The 17,727-nt window shown below is 54.0% G+C and overlaps 1 protein-coding gene across 1 annotated transcript in view; it reads left to right on the top strand.

The window, feature by feature from the left end:
- Positions 1-17,727, top strand: part of sspo (SCO-spondin) — a 1,206,999-nt gene that overhangs the window by 450,247 nt on the left and 739,025 nt on the right. The window contains 1 exon segment of the mRNA XM_072468611.1: positions 10,271-10,411. Within this exon segment, the coding sequence (XP_072324712.1) occupies positions 10,271-10,411 (141 nt within the window).

Raw genomic sequence — 17,727 nt, 5'->3', positions numbered from 1 at the left:
GTTATCCATTTTGGTAGGAATAACAGCAAAAGGGATTATTATTTAAATGATAAAATATTAAAACATGCTGCTGTGCAGAGAGACCTGGGTGTGCTAGTACATGAGTCGCAGAAAGTTGGTTTACAGGTGCAACAGGTGATTAAGAAGGCAAATGGAATTTTGTCTTTCATTGCTAGAGGGCTGGAGTTTAAGACTAGGGAGGTTCTGCTGCAATTGTATAAGGTGTTAGTGAGGCCATACCTGGAGTATTGTGTTCAGTTTTGGTCTCCTTACTTGAGAAAGGACGTATTGGCACTGGAGGGTGTGCAGAGGAGATTCACTGGGTTAATCCCAGATCTGAAGGGGTTGGATTACGAGGAGAGGTTGAGTAGACTGGGACTGTACTCATTGGAATTTAGAAGGATGAGGGGGGATCTTATAGAAACATATAAGATTATGAAGGGAATAGATAGGATAGATGCGGGCAGGTTGTTTCCACTGGCGGGTGAAAGCAGAACTAGGGGGCATAGCCTCAAAATAAGGGGAAGTAGATTTAGGACTGAGTTTAGGAGGAACTTCTTCACCCAAAGGGTTGTGAATCTATGGAATTCCTTGCCCAGTGAAGCAGTAGAGGCTCCTTCATTAAATGTTTTTAAGATAAAGATAGATAGTTTTTTGAAGAATAAAGGGATTAAGGGTTATGCTGTTCGGGCCGGAAAGTGGAGCTGAGTCCACAAAAGATCAGCCATGATCTCATTGAATGGCGGAGCAGGCTCGAGGGGCCAGATGGCGGACTCCTGCTCCTAGTTTGTATGTTCTTGTGTTATGTTCTAGTGGTGCTGTGGCTGTTACATCTGTGCTGTAGTCCTGGGTGTATGTACAGATGTACAGATCACTACATTTGGAAGTGCATGATAAAATAAGAGAGAGTCAGCACGGCTTTGTCAAAGGGAGGTCGTGTCTGACAAATCTGTTAGAATTCTTTGAGGAGGCAACAAGGAAATTAGACAAAGGAGACTATGTGGACTTCAGTAAGGCCTTTGACAAGGTCCCTCATGGCAGACTGGTACAAAAGGTGAAGTCACACGGGATCAGGGGTGAACTGGCAAGGTGGATACAGAACTGGCTAGGCCATAGAAGGCAGAGAGTAGCAATGGAAGGGTGCTTTTCTTTTTAAAAAATAAATTTAGAGTACCCAATTCATTTTTTTCCAATTAGGGGGCAATTTAGCATGGCCAACCCACCTAACCTGCACATCTTTGGGTTGTGGGGCGAAACCCACACAAACGCGGGGAGAATGTGCAAACTCCACACGGACAGTGACCCAGAGCCGGGATCGAACCTGGGACCTCGGCGCCGTGAGGCAACAGGGCTGCCACAAAGGGAGCTTTTCTGATTGGAGGGCTGTGACCAGTGGTGTTCCGCAGGGATCAGTGCTGGGACCTTTGCTGTTTGTTGTATATATAAATGATTTGGAGGAAAATGTAACTGGTCTGATTAGTAAGTTTGCAGACGACACAAAGGTTGGTGGAATTGCGGATAGCGATGAGGACTGTCAGAGGATACAGCAGGATTTAGATTGTTTGGATACTTGGGCGGAGAGATGGCAGATGGAGTTTAATCCGGACAAATGTGATGTAATGCATTTTGAAAGGTCTAATACAGGTAGGGAATATACAGTGAATGGTAGAACCCTCAAGAGTATTGACAGTCAGAGAGATCTAGGAGTACAGGTCCACAGGTCACTGAAAGTGGCAACACTGGTGGAGAAGGTAGTCAAGAAGGCATACGGCATGCTTGCCTTCATTGGTTGGGGCATTGAGTATAAGAATTGGCAAGTCATGTTGTAGCTGTATAGAACCTTAGTTAGGCCACACTTGGAGTATAGTGTTCAATTCTGGTCGCCACACTACCAGAAGGATGCGGAAGCTTTAGAGAGGGTGCAGAAGAGATTTACCAGGATGTTGCCTGGTGTGGAGGGTATTAGCTATGAGGAGAGGTTGAATAAACTCAGTTTGTTCTCACTGGAATGACGGAGGTTGAGGGGCGACCTGATAGAGGTCTACAAAATTATGAGGGGCATAGACAGAGTGGATAGTCAGAGGCTATTTCCCCAGGGTAGAGGGGTCAATTACTAGGGGGCATAGATTTAAGGTGTGAGGGGCAAGGTTTAGAGTAGATGTACGAGGCGAGGGGCAAGGTTAGAGTAGATGTACGAGGCAAGTTTTTTACGCAGAGGGTAGTGGGTGCCTGGAACTCGCTACCGGAGGAGGTGGTGGAAGCAGGGACGATAGTGACATTTAAGGGGCATCTTGACAAATACATGAATAGGATGGGAATAGAGGGATACGGACCCAGGAAGTGTAGAAGATTGTAGTTTAGTCGGGCAGCATGGTCGGCATGGGCTTGGAGGGCCGAAGGGCCTGTTCCTGTGCTGTACATTTCTTTGTTCTTTGTTGTTCTTTCAGAATCAGTGGACGTGATTTATTTAGATTTCCAGAAGGCCTTTGACAAGGTGCCGCATAGGAGATTTTTAAATAAGTTAAAAGCCCGTAGTGTTCAGGGTAAGATCCTGGCATGGATAGAGGATTGGTGACTGGCAGAAGGCAGAGAGTGGGGATAAAGGGGTCTTTTTCAGGGTGGCAGCCGGTGACTAGCCGTGTGCCTCAGGGGTCGGTGCTGGGACCACAACTTTTCACAACATACATTAATGATCTGGAGGAAGGAACTGAAGACACTGTTGCTAAGTTTGCAGATGATACAAAGATCTGGAGAGGGACAGGTAGTATTGAGGAAGCAAGGGGGCTGCAGAAGGATTTGGACAAGCTAGGAGAGTGGGGCCATGAAGTGGCAGATGGAATACAATGTGGAAAAGTGTGAGGTTCTGCACTTTGAAAGGAGGAATTTCAGCATAGGCTATTTTCTAAATGGGGAAATTCTTAGGAAATCAGAAGCACAAAGGGACGTGGGAGTCCTTGTTCACGATTCTCTTAAGGTTAACGTGCAGGTTCAGTCGGCAGTTAGGAAGGCAAATGCAATGTTAGCATTCATGTCGAGAGGGCTAGAATACAAGAGCAGGGATGTACTTCTGAGGCTGTATAAGGTTCTGGTCAGACCCCATTTGGAGCATTGTGAGCAGTTTTGGGCCCCGTATCTAAGGAAGGATGTGCTGGCCTTGGAAAGGATCCAGAGGAGGTTCACAATAATGATCCCTGGAATGAAGAGCTTGTCGTATGAGGAACGGTTGAGGACTCTGGGTCTGTACTCGTTGGAGTTTAGAAGGATGAGGGGGGATCTTATTGAAACTTACAGGATACTGCGAGGCCTGGATAGAGTGGACGTGGAGAGGATGTTTCCACTTGCAGGAAAAACTAGAACCAGAGGACACCATCTCAGACTAAAGGGACGATCCTTTAAAACAGAGATGAGGAGGAATTTCTTCAGCCAGAGGGTGGTGAATCTGTGGAACTCTTTGCTGCAGAAGGCTGTGGAGGCCAAATCACTGAGTGTCTTTAAGACAGAGATAGATAGGTTCTTGATTAATAAGGGGATCAGGGGTTATGGGGAGAAGGCAGGAGAATGGGGATGAGAAAATATCAGCCATGATTGAATGGCGGAGCAGACTCGATGGGCCGAGTGGCCTAATTCTGCTCCTGTGTCTTATGGTGTTATTGTCTGTGGCTTGGTGTGGGTCATTGAGGGTAATGAGGAACAGAGTTTGGTGTGGGTCATTGAGCACAGAGGGTAATGGGGACCATTTGGGACTGAGGTGAGGAGAGATTTCTTCACCCAGAGAGCGGTGAATCTGTGGAATTCACTCCCACAGGAAGTAGTTGAGGCCAAAATGTTGTATTTTTTCATGAATATAACTCTTGGGACAAAAGGGATCGAGGGATATGGGGGGAAGGTGGGGTCAGGGTATTGAACTTGATGATCAGCCATGATCAGAATGAATGGCGGAGCCGGCTCGAAGGGCCGAATGGCCTCCTCCTGCTCCTGTTTTCTCTGTTTTCTAACAGGGCTTGGGGTGTGGCAAGGCAGCAGAGTTTCTGACGACCCCAAGTTTACGGAGGTAGAATGTGGGAAAAGAGCCAGGAGATGTTGGAATGGTCCAGTCCGGGATGGTTAAGAACTGGGTGAGAATTTCCACAGCCGATCAGCTGAGAATGAGGTGATGCCGGTGATATCACAAAGAGGCAAATAGGGGATCTTGGCCATGGGGTAATTATGAGGTTGGAAGCACATCTCGGGGGTCAAGTGTGACACCAAGGTCGTTAACAGATTGGGACAATGTGAGACTGTTGCCAGGGTGGCGAGATGGAGATGGCCGGAACGGAGTTCACAGGAGGAACAAAATCAATGGCTTCAGTCTTCCCAATATTCCACTGGAGATTTCTGCTCCCCCAGTGCAGGATTCCGGATCAGGGGTGGGATTCTCCCCTACCCGGCGGGGCGGGGGGTCCCGGCGGGGCGGGGGGTCCCGGCGGGGCGGGGGGTCCCGGCGGGGCGGGGGGTCCCGGCGGGATGGAATGGCGGGAACCACTCGGCGTCGGGCCGCCACAAAGGTGCGGAATTCTCAGCACCACTCGGGGCCGAGCCCTCACCTTGAGCGGCCAGGCCCCCGCCGGAGTGGTTGCCGTCCCGCCTGCTGCCAGGAAAGGCCTTTGGCGCCACGCCAGCCGGGGCAGAAAGGTCTTCGCCGGGCGACGCATGCGCGGGAGTGTCAGCGGCTGCTGGTGTCATCCCCACGCACGCGCAGGGGAGGGGGCCTCTTCCGCCTCTGCCACAGTGAAGACCATGGCGAAGGCGGAATGAAAAGAGTGCCCCCACGGCACAGGCCCGCCAGCGGATCGGTGGGCCCTGATCGCGGGCCAGGCCACCGTGGGGGAACCCCCTGGGGCCAGATCACCCCACGCCCCCCCCAGGACCCCGGATCCTGCCCGCGCCGTCTTGTCCCACCGTTCAAACTTCGGCCCATCACGGGCAGGAGAATCGCCGGGGCTGGGCCCGCCGACCGGTGCGGTGCAATTCCCGCCCCCGCCAAATCCCTGGACACGGCGGGGGCGGGATTCACGCCAGCCTCCGGCGATTCTCCGGCCCGGCGGGGAGTCGGAAAATCCTGCCCAATGGGTCTGATAATTTAGAGACAGTGGAGAGAGATGGGGGTGAGGCTGAGCTGGGTGTTGGGGGTGAGGCTGAGCTGGGTGTTGGGGGTGAGGCTGAGCTGGGTGTTGGGGGTGAGGCTGAGCTGGGTGTTGGGGGTGAGGCTGAGCTGGGTGTTGGGGGTGAGGCTGAGCTGGGTGTTGGGGGTGAGGCTGAGCTGGGTGTTGGGGGTGAGGATGAGCAGGGTGTTGGGGGTGAGGATGAGCTGGGTGTTGGGGGTGAGGATGAGCTGGGTGTTGGGGGTGAGGCTGAGCTGGGTGTTGGGGGTGAGGATGAGCTGGGTGTTGGGGGTGAGGCTGAGCTGGGTGTTGGGGGTGAGGCTGAGCTGGGTGTTGGGGTGAGGATGAGCTGGGTGTTGGGGGTGAGGGTGAGCTGGGTGTTGGGGGTGAGGATGTGCTGGGTGTTGGGGGTGAGGATGAGCTGGGTGTTGGGGGTGAGGATGAGCTGGGTGTTGGGGGTGAGGATGAGCTGGGTGTTGGGGGTGAGGCTGAGCTGGGTGTTGGGGGTGAGGATGAGCTGGGTTGGGTGTTGGGGGTGAGGCTGAGCTGGGTGTTGGGGGTGAGGCTGAGCTGGGTGTTGGGGGTGAGGATGAGCTGGGTTGGGTGTTGGGGGTGAGGCTGAGCTGGGTGTTGGGGGTGAGGCTGAGCTGGGTGTTGGGGGTGAGGCTGAGCTGGGTGTTGGGGGTGAGGATGAGCTGGGTGTTGGGGGTGAGGATGAGCTGGGTGTTGGGGGTGAGGATGAGCTGGGTGTTGGGAGTGAGGATGAGCTGGGTGTTGGGGGTGAGGATGAGCTGGGTGTTGGTGGTGAGGCTGAGCTGGGTGTTGGGGGTGAGGATGAGCTGGGTGTTGGGGGTGAGGATGAGCTGGGTGTTGGGGGTGAGGCTGAGCTGGGTGTTGGGGGTGAGGATGAGCTGGGTGTTGGGGGTGAGGCTGAGCTGGGTGTTGGGTGTGAGGATGAGCTGGGTGTTGGGGGTGAGGATGAGCTGGGTGTTGGGGGTGAGGATGAGCTGGGTGTTGGGGGTGAGGCTGAGCTGGGTGTTGGGGGTGAGGATGAGCTGGGTGTTGGGGGTGAGGCTGAGCTGGGTGTTGGGTGTGAGGATGAGCTGGGTGTTGGGGGTGAGGCTGAGCTGGGTGTTGGGGGTGAGGCTGAGCTGGGTGTTGGGGGTGAGGCTGAGCTGGGTGTTGGGGGTGAGGATGAGCTGGGTGTTGGGGGTGAGGATGAGCTGGGTGTTGGGGGTGAGGCTGAGCTGGGTGTTGGGGGTGAGGATGAGCTGGGTGTTGGGGGTGAGGATGAGCTGGGTGTTGGGGGTGAGGCTGAGCTGGGTGTTGGGGGTGAGGATGAGCTGGGTGTTGGGGGTGAGGCTGAGCTGGGTGTTGGGGGTGAGGATGAGCTGGGTGTTGGGGGTGAGGCTGAGCTGGGTGTTGGGGGTGAGGCTGAGCTGGGTGTTGGGGGTGAGGATGAGCTGGGTGTTGGGGGTGAGGCTGAGCTGGGTGTTGGGGGTGAGGATGAGCTGGGTGTTGGGGGTGAGGCTGAGCTGGGTGTTGGGGGTGAGGATGTGCTGGGTGTTGGGGGTGAGGCTGAGCTGGGTGTTGGGGGTGAGGATGAGCTGGGTGTTGGGGGTGAGGATGAGCTGGGTGTTGGGGGTGAGGATGAGCTGGGTGTTGGGGGTGAGGCTGAGCTGGGTGTTGGGGGTGAGGCTGAGCTGGGTGTTGGGGGTGAGGATGAGCTGGGTGTTGGGGGTGAGGCTGAGCTGGGTGTTGGGGGTGAGGATGAGCTGGGTGTTGGGGGTGAGGCTGAGCTGGGTGTTGGGGGTGAGGATGAGCTGGGTGTTGGGGGTGAGGCTGAGCTGGGTGTTGGGGGTGAGGATGAGCTGGGTGTTGGGGGTGAGGCTGAGCTGGGTGTTGGGGGTGAGGATGAGCTGGGTGTTGGGGGTGAGGCTGAGCTGGGTGTTGGGGGTGAGGATGAGCATGGTGTTGGGGGTGAGGCTGAGCTGGGTGTTGGGGGTGAGGATGAGCTGGGTGTTGGGGGTGAGGCTGAGCTGGGTGTTGGGGGTGAGGCTGAGCTGGGTGTTGGGGGTGAGGATGAGCTGGGTGTTGGGGGTGAGGCTGAGCTGGGTGTTGGGGGTGAGGCTGAGCTGGGTGTTGGGGGTGAGGATGTGAAAACTAACACTGAGCTTTCGGATAATACCACCGATGGGCAGAATGAAGATGAGAAACAGAACGGGAGCAAGGAGAGACCCTTGGATAGGTCCAGAGATATCGGTGTGGAAACAGCAGAGAAACCATTCGGATTGCTATGAGATGGATAAGAATGGAGCTGGGGGAGAGCTGCCCCACCCAGCCATACCGGGGGGGGGGGGCGGGAAGAGATGCCCCATCCAGACAGACCATGGGGGGGGGAGGATGTGGAGCTGGGAGAGAACTGCCCCACCCAGACAGACCATGGGGGGGGAGGGGCGCGGGGAGAGCTGCCCCACCCAGACAGACCATGGGGGGGGAGGGGGGCGGGGCGAGCTGCCCCACCCAGACAGACCATGGGGGGGGGGGAGAGCTGCCCCACCCAGCAAGACCATGGTGGGGGGGAGGATGTGGAGCTGGGGGAGAGCTGTCCCACCCAGACAGGCCATGGGGGGGGTGGGGGGGAGGATGTGGAGCTGGGGGAGAGCTGTCCCACCCAGACAGACCGTTGTTGAGTGTTGGAGGAGGATGGTGTGGTCACCTTGTCGAAGGCTGCCGAGAATTGGAGAAGGAGGCGGAGGGAAGGTTTCACTTTGTCCCAGGATTTCATTAGTCAGGGTTAGGGTAATGTTATAACCTGCCTACTTACCATTGGCTGGGGACTAATGACAATCCCACAATCCTGTGGGAGTATGAGCTTCCCCAATGAGGGGGGCGGAGAAACCACTAGTAAACTCCGAGTATAAATAAAGCTGGCCAGTTTGGAACCAGCAGGAAGGAGTGTGCAGCAAGGGAAGTTACTGCTGCTGTTATATATATATGTTATAGTAAATAAATGTTATTACTTTGTATCCTTAAAACTCGTGCTGGATTCTTCGTGGCCCTTACAAAACTGGCGACGAAGATGGGATTCAAACCCACGCGTGCAAAGCACAATGGATTAGCAGGTGTGACCAAAATGAAAATGTTGGCCCGGAGTTATGTCTGGTGGCCAGGCCTCGACACCGACATTGAGAAGGTGGCCCAAAACTGCTCCATTTGCCAGGAGCATCAGAAGCTTCCGCCGGCCCTACATCACTGGGAATGGCCAGGGCGGCCTTGGGCACGCTTACATGCAGATTTCGCAGGCCCTTTTCAAGGATCCATGTTCCTTCTATTAATTGACGCCCAGTCCAAATGGCTAGAGGTGCATAAGATGCAGGGGACAACGTCCTGCGCAACAATTGAAAAGATGCGTTTGTCCTTCAGTACGCATGGCCTCCCCGAGGTGCTGGTCACGGATAACGGCACTCCATTCATGAGTGAGGAGTTTGCGAGGTTCACGAAGATGAACGGCATCCGCCATATCCGCACTGCCCCTTACCACCCGGCTTCCAATGGGTTGGCGGAGCGCGCAGTGCAGACATTCAAAAGAGGCCTAAAGAAGCAGTCTTCCGGATCAATGGACACGAGAACGAGACTGGCTCGCTTTTTGTTTACGTACAGGACCACCCCCCATGCGGTGACTGGGGTAGCTCCCGCAGAACTCCTAATGGGCCGGAGACTTCGCACCCGCCTTAGTATGGTCTTCCCGGACATTGGCGCAAAAGTACGCCGCACACAAGAACGGCAGGGACAGGGATTTTCTCGGCATCGGCCGATTCGGCAGTTTGCGCCCGGTGACCCAGTGTTCGTTCGGAATTTTGCTGGTGGTGCCCAGTGGGTTCCTGGTGTAATCTTTCGCCAAACGGGCCCTATATCTTACCAAGTGCAAGCCCAGGGTCGTCTCCAGCGCAAACATGTAGACCAGGTTCGGTCCAGAAGACCATCCCCTCAAAAGATTCCCCGCCCCCGGAGCTCATTTCTACAGCCGCAGAGACCAGAGACAAGGGAAGGTAGTCCTCACAATCTTCCACTGGTGCCTCACTCGAAGCCTGCGCAGGTCGTTACGGGACCGAATGGAGATAAAGACGCTGACGTGATGGAGGCAGCAGACTCTGGCTCCGAGATGGAGACACAGGATGCATCAGAGGGGGAATCCTCGGGTCCACGGGCCGTGGATGTACAACCGTTGCGCCGTTCATCACGGAAGCGCCGGTCTCCGTCTCGTTACACACCGCCTGATCCAGCGCCGCGTGCAAATGGTGTCCGGCCTGCGGCAAAACGAGTCCGACGCCCTCCTTCGCCAGGGTCTTCGGTGGATTCCTTGGACTTTGGGGGTGAGGGATGTTATAACCTGCCTACTTACCATTGGCTGGGGACTAATGACTATCCCACAATCCTGTGGGAGTATGAGCTTCCCCAATGAGGGGGACGGAGAAACCATTAGTAAACTCCTAGTATAAATAAAGCTGGCCAGTTCAGGAACCAGCAGGAAGGTGTGTGCAGCAAGGAAAGTTACTGCTACTGTTATATATATATATGTTATTGTAAATAAATGTTATTACTTTGTATCCTTAAAACTCGTGCTGGATTCTTTGTGGCCCTCACAAAAGGTAGCTTTTGGGGAGTTTTGACCAGGGGTAACGGGGAAGAGAGGGGGGGGAAGGGTGGGGGGAAATCTCGGGAAAGAAAAGGACATGATGGAGGAAGCTGAATATTTGTGAAATAACTGCAGTTTCTTTCAGTTCCATTACTTGCCGCAGCGTTTTTGCTCAACTCGTGTTAATTATTTTTTGGTCCCTCACTCTCATTAGATCCATTGATTCCCACAATTTCTGGTATGTTTTCATTGTATGAAGACAGTGAAGGCAGACAATTTCCTTATTCCCAATTATAAATTGTCCTGTCCTTCCCGCTAAGGAAAGAGCATTTACTTCAGCTCCTCTCCTTTTTAAATACTCATGGCAGCTCTGACAATCTGTTTTAATTATTTCTGGCATGTTTTCAGTTTCCTCCCTCTTTACCAAGGTTAATTTCTATCCTGCTTTGATGCTATGATGTTGACACCAGTTTTAATTCTATTTCTGCAGCTCCGTGTAATTTGGAGGATTGTCCAAACACACAGCAATGTCCTGGAGAGTTTGTCGTGCATGACTGTGCCACCTGCCCGTTGACCTGTGCAGAGCTAAGCACAAAGTCCAGCTGCCCCCCAGGAGGAACATGTTTCTCAGGTATGTGAAGGGTGAGGCCATCAGAAGGGAAATGAAGACAGTTCCATTGAGAATGGGGCTGAGTGTACACCACTCTGCCTGATCGTCAATCCTGGGAAATGACACCTAATGTTTCACTCTGTTCCAGGAAATGTATAAATTCAAGTTGTTTGTCTGTAATGTGTTTGTTGTTTGTGTAACTGTCAGTGAATGTCAGTCTCTAAGTGGAAGATACTGCGAACATCCCATTAATACTGAGAATACAGCGGAGGAATTAAATACCATCATTATTACTGCAGAAGTAGCATTAGACAAACTAATGTGGCTGAAGGCAGATTAGTCCCTGACCCTCATGCCTTACACCCCAGGATCCAAATAGAAGAAGCGACAGAGATCCTGCATACATTGGTTGTAATTTTCCAAAAATCTTTGGATTTTGGAGAAGTTCTGGAAATTGGAAAACTGCCTGTGGGACACCGCTATTCAAATAGGGAGGAAGACAAAAAACGCGGTAACTATCGGCCAGTTAGCCTAACGTCTATTGTTGGAAAAATGTTGGAATCAATGATTAAGGAAGTATTGGAAGCACATTTGGAAAATCACAATCTAACCGAGCAGAATCAGCAAGGATTCATGAAAGAGAAATCGTGTCTGATTCATTCATTCAAGTTTTTCGAAGAAGTTTCAAACAGAGGGAACAGAGGGAAACCAGTAGATGTGCTGTATTTAGACTTCCAGAAGGTTTTCGACAAGGTACTTCACAACAGGTTAAGTCGTAATATAAGAGCTCACTGTGTTGGGAGCTGTATATTGGCATGGATAGAGAATTGGTTGATGGGCAGGAAACAGCGAGTGGGGGAGGCAGTGGCGTAGCGATATTGTCACTGGACCAGTAAACCAGGGCAATGCTCTGCGGACCCGGGTTCAAATCCTGACACTGCAGATCGTGAAATTTGAATTCAATAAAAATCTGGAATTAAAAGTCTGATGATGACCATGAAACATTGTCGATTGTCGTAAAAACCCACCTGGTTCACGAATGTCCTTTAGGGCAGGAAACCTGCCGTCCTTACCCGGCCTGGCCTACACGTAACTCCAGACCCACAGCAATGTGATTGACTCTTAAACACCCTCTCGATGGCTATTAGGGATGGGCAGTAAATGCTGGCACAGCCTGCGATGCCCAGGTTCCATTAATGAAGAATAAAAATAGGATACTGGGCAGGTTGGTGACCTGTAACCAGTGGGGTTCCACAGGGATCAGTGCTGGGACCGACACTGTTTACAATATTTCTCTCTGACTTGGAGGAAGTGAATGGACTGCAGCCAAATTTACAGCCGACACTAAAATAGGGGGAAAGGCAAGTTGTGGGAGGGATACAAACAGTTTGGAAAGAGATATTGACAGGTTAAGTAAGTGAGCAGAAAGTTGGCAAATGGAGTAGAATGTGGGAAAATGTGAAGGTGTTCATCTTGGAAGGGAGAACAAAATTATTTCAATGGGGAAAAACTGCAGAAAGCTGCAACACAAAAGGGACTTGGGGGACTTGTGCACGAAAAACAGAAAGCTAGCAGACCGGGGCAGCGGGTAACCGGGAAAGGTAATGGAATATTGGCCCTCATTCCAGGGGGTTGGAGTTTCAGAGTGGGGAAGTCTTGCTGCAGCTGGACAAGGTACTGGTGAGACCACATCTGGGGCACTGGGAGCAGTTTTGGTCCCTTATTTATGGAAATACGTTGGGCTGATTCTCTGTTTTGGAGACGGTTCTGCCAGAGCTCAGTGGTGATTTGCTCTCCCGTTGGAAGCACGAGTCGATTTCAGCGGGAGCGGAGCTGGTTAGTCAATTTCAGCGGGAGCAGTGCGGAAGTGATTTCTGGGAGGTAAGTCTCTGTGGTAGTATGTATTGGGGGTCATGTGGGACTGGAAGCCCTAATGTCATTGGCTGACAGATCCCGGGTCCTGGTTGGCCGTTGACCTCTAGCTCCGCCCTGAAGGCGGAGTATAAGAAGTCAGAGTCCTCCCCCACAGGCCATTCTACTATCGAGCTGTGGGGGAACAGACACGCTTAATAAAGCCTCATCGACTTCACTCTATTCGTCTCACGGAGTCTTTGTGCGCTACAATTTATTAAGCGTGCCTAAAAAGGACTATGGAGCTCAGGATCATTCCGGAATGCCTGAGGATCAGCCCCCACGCACTGGCAGACTTAGAACGCGGCAGCAGCCTTCAAGCACTGGCAGACTTGCTTCGAGGCCTACCTCAGAACGGCCACCGGCCGGGTCACAGAAGACCAAAAACTACAGGTCCTGCACTCGAGGGTGAGCACGGAGATCTTCTCCCTCATCGAAGACTCGGAGGATTTCCAGACGGCGTTCGCAGCACTGAAAAGTCTCTATGTCTGCCCAGTTAACCAAATCTACGCTCGCTACCAGCTCGCGACGAGACGGCAAGGTCCCGGAGAATCGATGGACGAATTCTACGACGAGCCTGCAGCTGCCCTTCGGTGAACGCAAATGAACACATGGACATGTTAATGCGCGATGCTTTTGTGGCAGGTATGAATTCCTCCCAAATCCGCCAAAGACTTCTAGAAAGAGAGTCGCTAGGACTCTCAGAGGCACGGGCCCCAGCAGCCTCCCTAGACGTGGCCGCGCATAATACCTGCGCCTACGGCCCCGACCACGCGGCAGCCCATTGGGCTCCGTATGTACCCGTCGCGACAAACCCACCCCCCCCCCCCCCCCGGACACCCCACAGGCTTGCGCGGTTCAGACGCCAAGTCGCACCGGGGGCGCCCGCTGCTATTTCTGTGGCCAGGCGAAACACCCCCGACAGCGCTGCCCGGCCCGCGCAGCAATCTGCAAGAGCTGCGGGAAAAAGGGCCATTTCGCGGTTGTGTGCCGGTCCCGCGAGGTCGCCGCTGTCCCGGGAGAACAGGGAGCCCTGCACGCCGCTTACGCTCCCCAACTCCCCCCCCGCGCCCCATGTACGACCCGCAGGCGCAGCCGCTCTGGGTCCCGACCACCGCGGTCCCGGGAGAACAGGGAGCCCTGCACGCCGCTTACGCTCCCCAACCCCCCCCCCCCGCGCCCCATGTATGACCCGCCGGCGCTACCACTTTGGGTCCCGACCACCACTCCCCACGGAGAAGAGGGAGTTCTGGCCGTCTCTAACGCCCCCCCAACCCCCCCCCCCCCGCGCTCCACGTCTGACCCGCCGGCGCTACCAACTTGGGTCCCGACCACCGCTGTCCCCGGAGAGGAGGGAGCCCCGCGCGATCCTAACGCTCCCCAACCCCCCCAGCGCCCCATGTGCGATCTGCAGACGCCGCCATTTTGGGTCCCGGCCACCACGAGGGGAGGAAGGGCGCCGCCATCTTGGACCACCCCAAACCTCTACGACGCGTGGGGGTGGCCATTTTGTCCACCCCCGCTGCCATCTTGTGACCCCCCAGCCATGTGCGATGTATGGGGGTGGCCATTTTGTTCATCCCCGACGCCATCTTGGACGGCAACAACGGACCCCACCCCGCTACTACAACCACGGCTCGCTTCGGTTACGCTCGATCAAGCTCGGCCCCGGACACTCCAGACGACGACAACAACGGTGCTAATAAACGGCCACGATACACCATGCCTAGTCGACTCCAGGAGCACGGAGAGCTTTATCCACCCCGACACGGTAAGACGCTGTTCCTTGACCACCTACCCCAGCGCACAAAAGATTTCCCTAGCTGCAGGATCCCACTCCGTACAGATCCAAGGATTCTGCATAGTTACCCTAACGGTGCAGGGGAGGGAGTTCGAAAACTACAAACTAAACGTTCTTCCCCAACTCTGCGCCCCCACCTTACTGGGATTAGATTTCCAATGTAATCTACAGAGCCTTACGTTCAAATTCGGCGGCCCAATACCCCCACTCACTATCTGCGGCCTCGCAACCCTCAAGGTGCAACCCCCGTCCTTGTTTGCAAACCTCACCCCGGATTGCAAACCCGTCGCCACTAGGAGCAGACGGTACAGCGCCCAGGACCGGACCTCCATTCGGTCCAAAGTCCAGCGGCTACTAAAGGAGGGCATAATCCAGGCCAGCAATAGTCCCTGGAGAGCGCAGATGGTAGTAGTGAAGACAGGGGAGAAACAAAGGATGGTCATAGACTATAGCCAGACCATCAATAGGTACACACAACTAGACGCGTACCCTCTCCCCCGCATATCCGACATGGTCAATCGGATTGCCCAATATAAAGTCTTCTCCACCGTGGACCTCAAGTCCGCCTACCATCAGCTCCCCATCCGCCCAAGTGACCGCAAGTACACAGCCTTCGAGGCAGACGGGCGATTATACCATTTCCTAAGGGTCCCATTTGGCGTCACAAACGGGGTCTCGGTCTTCCAACGGGAGATGGACCGAATGGTTGATCAACATGGGTTGCGGGCCACGTTCCCGTATCTCGACAATATAACCATCTGCGGCCACGACCAGCAGGACCACGACGCCAACCTCCAAAAATTCCTCCAGACTGCCAAAGCCTTGAACCTCACGTACAACGAGGACAAGTGCGTTTTTAGCACCAATCGGCTAGCCATTCTGGGCTACATAGTATGCAATGGGATAATAGGCCCCGACCCCGAACGTATGCGCGCCCTCATGGAATTCCCCCTCCCGCACTGCCCAAAAGCCCTGAAACGCTGCCTGGGGTTTTTTTCATACTACGCCCAGTGGGTCCCCCAGTACGGAGACAAGGCCCGCCCCCTAATACAGACCACGACCTTCCCTCTGTCGACAGAGGCTTGCCAGGCCTTCAGCCGCATCAAAGCGGATATCGCAAAGGCCACGATGCGCGCCATCGACGAGTCCCTCCCCTTCCAGGTCGAGAGCGACTCCTCCGACGTAGCTCTAGCGGCCACCCTTAACCAAGCGGGCAGACCCATGGCCTTTTTCTCCCGAACCCTCCACGCCTCAGAAATCCGCCACTCCTCAGTGGAAAAGGAAGCTCAAGCCATAGTGGAAGCTGTGCGACATTGGAGGCATTACCTGGCTGGCAGGATATTCACTCTCCTCACTGACCAACGGTCGGTAGCCTTCATGTTCGATAATGCACAGCGGGGCAAAATCAATAACGACAAAATCTTAAGGTGGAGGATCGAGCTCTCCACCTTCAACTACGAGATCTTGTATCGTCCCGGAAAGCTGAACGAGCCGTCCGATGCCCTATCCCGCGGCACATGTGCCAACGCACAAATTAACCGCCTCCAAACCCTCCACGAGGACCTCTGCCACCCGGGGGTCACTCGGTTTTTCCACTTCATCAAGTCCCGAAATCTCCCATACTCTTTAGAGGAGGTCCGTACAGTCACAAGGGACTGCCACATCTGCGCGGAATGCAAACCGCATTTTTTCAGGCCGGATGGTGCGCACCTGATTAAGGCTTCCCGCCCCTTTGAATGCCTTAGCCTCGATTTCAAAGGGCCCCTCCCCTCCACCGACCGCAATGCATATTTTCTTAATGTGGTGGACGAATACTCCCGCTTCCCATTCGCCATTCCCTGCTCTGACATGACCGCGGCCACAGTCATTAAAGCCCTGAACACCATCTTCACACTGTTCGGTTGCCCCGCATATGTCCACAGCGACAGGGAGTCCTCTTTCATGAGTGACGAGCTGCGCCAGTTCCTGCTCAGTAAGGGCATAGCCTCAAGCAGGACGACCAGCTACAACCCCCGGGGGAACGGGCAAGTAGAGAGGGAGAACGGCACGGTCTGGAAGGCCGTCCTACTGGCCCTACGGTCCAGGGACCTCCCAGTTTCACGGTGGCAGGAGGTCCTCCCGGACGCTCTCCACTCCATCCGGTCGTTATTATGTACCGAGCACTAATTAAACGCCTCATGAGCGTCTCCTTGTCTTCCCTAGGAGGTCCTCCTCTGGAACGTCACTGCCAACCTGGCTGGCGGCCCCAGGACCCATCTTGCTCCGAAAGCATGTGCGCGCACATAAGGCGGACCCGTTGGTCGAAAGGGTTCACCTCCTCCACGCGAACCCGCAGTACGCTTACGTGGAGTACCCCGACGGCCGACAGGACACGGTCTCCCTGCGGGATCTGGCGCCCGCCGGCAACACACACACACCCCTGACACCAATCACCCCCTTCCTGCCACCGCCGCACCCCGCGACCACCCCCTTCCCAGGAGGATCGGTTCCCCTCCCCTCAGGGCCGACCAAGAATAAAGCCCAAGCTGAAACCGTAAGGCTCCCGGAGACGACAACACCGGTACAAGCACCACCACCACCACCGGGGCCGAGGCGATCGACACGGACGACCAGACCGCCCGACCGACTTGTGGCGTCGATCTAAATCAAAATATGGACTTTTCACAAGAACATTTTGCTTTTCTCCCGATACCTTCTGTAAATAGTTGAAACAGGACAAAATTGTACAATACTGTATTACCATGTGAATGTTTTTTTTCCTCCCAGGACCAGCCCTGTAAACCCTTACCACCATACGAAGCATCACCCCGCCGGGTTCATTTTTGACAAGGGGTGAATGTGGTAGTATGTATTGGGGGTCATGTGGGACTGGAAGCCCTAATGTCATTGGCTGACAGATCCCGGGTCCTGGTTGGCCGTTGACCTCTAGCCCCGCCCTGAAGGCGGAGTATAAGAGACACGACAAGATTTATAATCATCTAGATAGGAATAATATGATCAGGGATAGTCAGCATGGCTTTGTGAAGGGTAGGTCATGCCTCACAAACCTTATCGAGTTCTTTGAGAAGGTGACTGAACAGGTAGACGAGGGTAGAGCAGTCGATGTGGTGTATATGGATTTCAGCAAAGCGTTTGATAATGTTCCCCACGGTAGGCTATTGCAGAAAATACGGAGGCTGGGGATTGAGGGTGATTTAGAGATGTGGATCAGAAATTGGCTAGCTGAAAGAAGACAGAGGGTGGTGGTTGATGGAAAATGTTCAGAATGGAGTACAGTCACAAGTGGAGTACCACAAGGATCTGTTCTGGGGCCGTTGCTGTTTGTCATTTTTATCAATGACCTAGAGGAAGGCGCAGAAGGGTGGGTGAGTAAATTTGTAGACGATACTAAAGTCGGTGGTGTTGTCGATAGTGTGGAAGGAAGTGGCAGGTTACAGAGGGATATAGATAAGCTGCAGTGCTGGGCTGAGAGGTGGCAAATGGAGTTTAATGTAGAGAAGTGTGAGGTGATTCACTTTGGAAGGAATAACAGGAATGCGGAATATTTGGCTAATGGAAAAGTTCTTGAAAGTGTGGATGAGCAGAGGGATCTAGGTGTCCATGTACATAGATCCCTGAAAGTTGC

This window comes from Scyliorhinus torazame, chromosome 11, assembly GCF_047496885.1.
Source record: "Scyliorhinus torazame isolate Kashiwa2021f chromosome 11, sScyTor2.1, whole genome shotgun sequence".
In the NCBI taxonomy this organism is placed as follows: Eukaryota; Metazoa; Chordata; class Chondrichthyes; order Carcharhiniformes; family Scyliorhinidae; genus Scyliorhinus; species Scyliorhinus torazame.
The sequence above is the reverse complement of the archived record's forward strand: the minus strand, read 5'-3'. Positions and strand labels throughout refer to the sequence as shown.